At 46.4% G+C, this 5,359-nt stretch overlaps 1 protein-coding gene across 1 annotated transcript; it reads left to right on the top strand.

Annotated features, from left to right (window-relative positions):
• Positions 1-1,923: 1,923 nt before the first annotated feature.
• LOC128713699 (general odorant-binding protein 45-like) lies at positions 1,924-2,886 on the top strand. The gene has a single exon (XM_053808562.1). It carries the CDS (start codon positions 1,924-1,926, stop codon positions 2,884-2,886), a length of 963 nt encoding a protein of 320 aa, XP_053664537.1.
• The last annotated feature ends 2,473 nt before the right edge of the window (positions 2,887-5,359 follow it).

Here is a 5,359-nt window from a genome sequence, read left to right as displayed (position 1 = left end):
CCTAGTAGACATATCCCGGCACCTACCACTTGGCCGCTATAAAACAAGGTGGCCAAAAGGTCACTGCACACACAAAAAGAAAAGGAAGGACCTCCGAACTGGCAGCGTTCCAATAAAATACGTGTCTAACCTTAAATTAAACCAACCGTTTCCACTGTAAGCAGGCCACAACATCCAGAAGGGACAACGGAAAGGCCGATATCACTGCCCACGCAATACAGCAGCAAAAAATAAAATACCCCTGAAAACCCGTTGCCAAGATATTTTTAATAAAGGCGGCAAAACAAAATATGATTCCCCGGGTAACAAACAGTACACCCGACCAAGGCGGCGTGCGCCACACAAATTATGCAAATTATCAACGCACCATCGAAATCTCACGGACACTGTTACGCTGGGGAGCTGTGGTCGTGTGGCGGTCGTTATACTACCAAGCGCATTTAAATGACTTGAAAACCGTGGACCTTATGCAGTCGATAGCTACGACACTAGCCCCGGCTGTTCGGGGAGCTGGTCGATCAAGCGGCAGCTTAAAATTCCCAATCCCACGATCACATACGAAACCGCGCGCACACACACGGCATTCGAACTGGATACAATTTATGGCAGAAAGTTTAAGCATTACACAACTCCCTACCGCACCAGTTCCGGTACTCAGCCGGACAAGCCCGTTGATTTGTTAACATTAATTTGCACAACAAATAGCTAGCTTAACGCTAGAGGGAGAGAGAAAGAGAGAGAAAGAAGGGAAAAAGCACCATTGGGGCAAAGTTGGTGCGATAATCGGTACGTAAAAGGTTATCAGCATGAAACATAGCAAACGATAATCTAAAAACTACACCGAACAAGCAAAGCTCCACAAGCTGCAGCTATTCGGAAACAATTTGGGTAGTTGGTCGTAAAAGGCACTGCTGCATATCCCCCCCCCATGGCTAGATTATCTTCCCTAAGTGAAGAAGATAAAAGCGTAGTCCCGTAAAATGGTTCTTCCATTAAGCGTAAATCGTGCCTGGCGCGGACGCACCTCGCCATCGACAGGTGGGAAACTGTTAATCTCGCAACATAATTCCTATCTTGCAGCACTATTTTTCTATTTCCCAGGGCACTCCAGCAAGGGGAAGTTACAGTTCCGTTTCGTTTGCTGGTTGTTTTATGCCACACCTTTTTTTTTAAATTCCCTATAAAAACACACACACACACCACACTGGATGCACCGTTAATTTAATATCTTCCAAACGGCAAATCAACTAACGCATTAACCGAAGGGCATTCTCCCCACGGGCGGGTTGCGCGTTTATGAAAGTCACGTTTCTAATTGCTAAAACTAAAACAAACTTTTCAAGCACCAACCACATCGCAACTGTGGAGGAACTACGGATGTATCTCCAAAATTGTATCCCTTATTTTTTTGGGGGTGCCGCTGCACCGCTTCTTCGAAAGGGAGAGAAAGTGCATGCAATTGCATCCGCGTTTGATGCTCGGAAAGTGCACACTCCTTTCTATAAATAAAGTCCAAAACCTGTTTGTGTTCCGCTTTGCCCACTCACCGCTCACTACCTGCTTATCGGAAAACCCACCCGAATCGAGTGGCCAATCATTTACGAATGACGCTTTCCAAATGGGTGATTTGTGGTGCAACACCGGGTCGCGCTACGTGACCGGGTTGCATTTCGGGCGGACTAACACGGATTGATCACGTTCACGTGGTTCGCGGGAATTAACTAACCGGCGTGCCGGGTTACCGGGTGTGCTGGATGACGTTCGTGACCCCTTCAAACACCAGCCCCCCAAAGCGCCGGGAAGGTCACACAAGATGCATGAACGTGATCTTCACCCTTAAGTGGCAACGTAGCGTCCGATCGTATATATAACGGCTGCTGCATCGGAATTGGGACATCGAGACAAGTGAACCTGTAGCTAAACATGTGCACCAAACGTACCACCGGTTTGATTGCGCTGGTGTGGTTGGCTTGTGCGATGCTGGAAGCGAATTCAACCCCGAACTGCACCGTCACAACCTTTGACGAAGCGCTTCAGGAATGTGCCACCCAGCTCGGCATACCGCCGGAACGGCTCGAGCAGGAGTACAGCCTGCTGCTGTTTCCGGCCGATCGGGACAGCATGTGTTTGGTGCGGTGCATCGGTGTCCTGCTGCGCTTTTGGAACGATACCACCGGCATAAGGGAAGCAACGATCCGGCAGTACTATCAACCGGCTCCGGAAGATCATTGCTACCAGAACCGGACCCGCAGCTGTTTGGATGCGTTGGAACCGAGTGTGACGGATGTCTGTGAGCGAGCCCATCGATCCTTTCTGTGCTACCACCAACAGTACGGCTATCTGACGAAGGCCGATCGCTACATTCCCAAGACGGCGCTCGAAATGAAGCAGATCCAGCAGGATTGTTTGGATGTGTTTGGCCTCTCGCCGAGACGGTTGAACCAGTACCAAGAGGGACACTTTCCGGACGATCCCGAAACGCAATGCTTTGTGCGGTGCGTTGGATTACGGACTGGCCTGTACAGCGATCGGTATGGACCGAATGTGGATCGGCTGTACATCCAGTGTGATTCGTGTGCAGACGAGTCGGTGTTTCGTGAACGAGCTGGCGAGTGTATTGCGGCACAGCGACGACACAAGCTGAGCAGATGCACTGCGGCGTACCGGACACTGTACCAATGTTTCCGAGACGATCAACTGGATCTGTACGCGAGTATCACGACGACAAAGGTTCCAACTACTGAGCGTCCTACCAAATCATCCACCAACAGTGGTCCCAATGTGATACCGGCTCTTTCAGTCAGGGAAACTGGTCAACCACAGTTACACCTTATACCTTCACAAATTGAGATCATTCTAAAGACACTTTATAACGGAAAGTATTGATTTATCGGGATTGAATTATGTTGGGAGTATTCAAGTTTTCTGTCAAAGACTTAATCAAATCCTATGAAAAACGACCTCCTAAAGAAAATCGTCATTTATTTATTGAGAGAACTCATGAGTTCCATATTAAAAATAAAACTTTGACCACTTCTAATCCCCAATCCTCCGTTGGACGACATCTTACGATCGTGTTGTTTGTCTTCTTTACAAATTATAACCTCATGGGAAGATTGTACCGAAAATGGAAAGTGGATGAGAACATTTAAACCGTGCCGATTTTCCACATCACAACTCCAATCAAGACACCTCCCCACCACCGCTCCTCGGCCAAACTACCCCTTAGCTCATCTCCCAAACTGGAAAAGCTCCATTTTTTCCCATCCATCGCCAAACCCCCTTCATTTCGGTTGGTAACGGCGAGTCGTGAGCCTGTTCGTGCGCCGCGCCACCTTGCGCGATGAAGTAGCCGCTGTAATTAAAGAGCGGCAAAACGGCGAGTTGCGAATTTTGAAACAAACCCAGCACGGAAAGTTTCCCAAAACATGACAACAAAATCCAAGACCAAGAAAAAAAACGACTATCGCGCTTTAGCGTTCACGATCGATCACGTGTTGATATGGTTTGCGGTGAAGTAACGCTTTGGTGAGATGTTTCATATTTTAAGTAATTTAGTCTAGTTTTACGTCAAATAAAATGGAATTTACATTTTAAAAAATTGCTAAGAAAAATTATGTCTATTTTATGCTGGTCTTTTTTACATAATAATTTATTTGAATTGGGTTTTCTACAGATAAGAAACAGTGGCAAGTACATATAAATCCCGGCAGCTTAGATAACAGAGCCGTGATTGCGCTTGGTGGTAGATAAGACTGGCGTTCACAAACATATCAACCCGCATGATGGTACAATTGCCCTTCGGAAGATAACGAACCTTTCTTGTGATACTTTTATTTATTTGTTTAACAACTACCCTGTGTGGGAAAGCCAAGATGGGAGTTGGGGAAACTTTTGAGAATTTCAAGGGATATTATGTAAATTTAATGAACTCTAGCTCAAAATACCAACTGAGGAATCTTGAAGTGCTCTTTTATCAGCACATGCGATCCATTGATCATTAAACTTACCTCTGATCAGTTTCCTGTTGCCATAGTATCCTTCGGTCGATTCCGGTGTCTCTTGGTGCCAATCAAACACACAGCGCTCAATTCGCGAAACGAATGCTGCCCGATGCTTATCCAAACTTTAACTACAGCCCACAAACAAATTTCTTCCCTCGCGGAACTTTAGCAGCACCGAATTTTTCCTTCACCAAAAAATCACCACTTTCCACGCGCACACAGCACCCACAGCTTTTCACATCCTCTATTTACTACTGCCTTAGATATTTTTCTCCCCTGCTCCGTTCCCTACGGCACCTCTTCTGGAGGCGCGCCAACTTTCACTTGCTTTTCCACACGCGCTCCGCGCTTAACACGGAACACAAACGCACACTCTCACACACTTTACCCGATTAATGCTGGCTGCCCCGCGCCGGAAATATTGTGCTGCAAACTGACACTGGGTGCGATAGAAAAAAAGGGGAACAAATTACCAAAATATGAAAATAGAAATAACCCTCTTCTGGGGGTAATATAGCCAATCCAACAGAGCTGTACAGCAAGGGATTGCTGCGCTCGATTGGTTTCCGCGAGCAATTAAGGACAAAAGGACACGCAACACCGAAAACAGTTAAATCAACCCGCACAAGGCACAATTGTTGGGGTGTAAAATGTTGGTTTGTTTACAAAACGGCACACCAAATACGTCGGCAAAACGCGGGGAACGGCTGCAAGTGTGGCCGACGGTAGGTTTTCCCGGGAAAAGCCTTAGCCCAGAAATCAGAGGTCCGATGCTTCCCGTCAAAGTGTTCACTTTGCACACGCATTTCAGCGCATTATAACGATAATAACGCAACACTTAAGATCGAAACTCACGTGCACTGTAATGCCACCGGTTCCGCAAAATCGCACGAAACCTTATTTTCCACCTGCAGTTGTAGGAATATTACGGAAAATGGTGAAAATAGCGCGAGCGCGACACACGCACGTTGACTCTCGCTGGATGTTTGTTTTGTTTTGATTTTTGGTCGCTGTCCATACGGAACGTCAAATGTTTTGCAGTTTTGACGGATTGCCTGGTTCGAAATCCCACAGTGGTAGGATTTAGCTCATTTCGAGCCCATAGTTGCGTGACAAACAGTGCGAGACAAGGAAGCCGAACGATCGAAAGAGATGAAGAGTGTCTCACATTCGAAACTATTGACAGAGCCATTTTTAAACGCATCCAGTTTCGAACATGGCAGTTTCAATCGGACACGTGGGAAATTGGATGTATTAAATGTGTTTAAAGTAGTATTCAATTTCAAAAGCAAAACTTAAGACGAGAGTTGAAGGGGCATTAGCTAAATTGATTAATTTTCTTCAAAATCCTCAAT

Source organism: Anopheles marshallii, chromosome 3 (genome assembly GCF_943734725.1).
Source record: "Anopheles marshallii chromosome 3, idAnoMarsDA_429_01, whole genome shotgun sequence".
NCBI classification, from domain to species: Eukaryota; Metazoa; Arthropoda; class Insecta; order Diptera; family Culicidae; genus Anopheles; species Anopheles marshallii.
The sequence above is the reverse complement of the archived record's forward strand: the minus strand, read 5'-3'. Positions and strand labels throughout refer to the sequence as shown.

Bases quoted from the DNA above. Each gene is read 5' to 3' on its own strand.
- LOC128713699 (XM_053808562.1), top strand. From the start codon at position 1,924: ATGTGCACCAAACGTACCACCGGTTTGATTGCGCTGGTGTGGTTGGCT.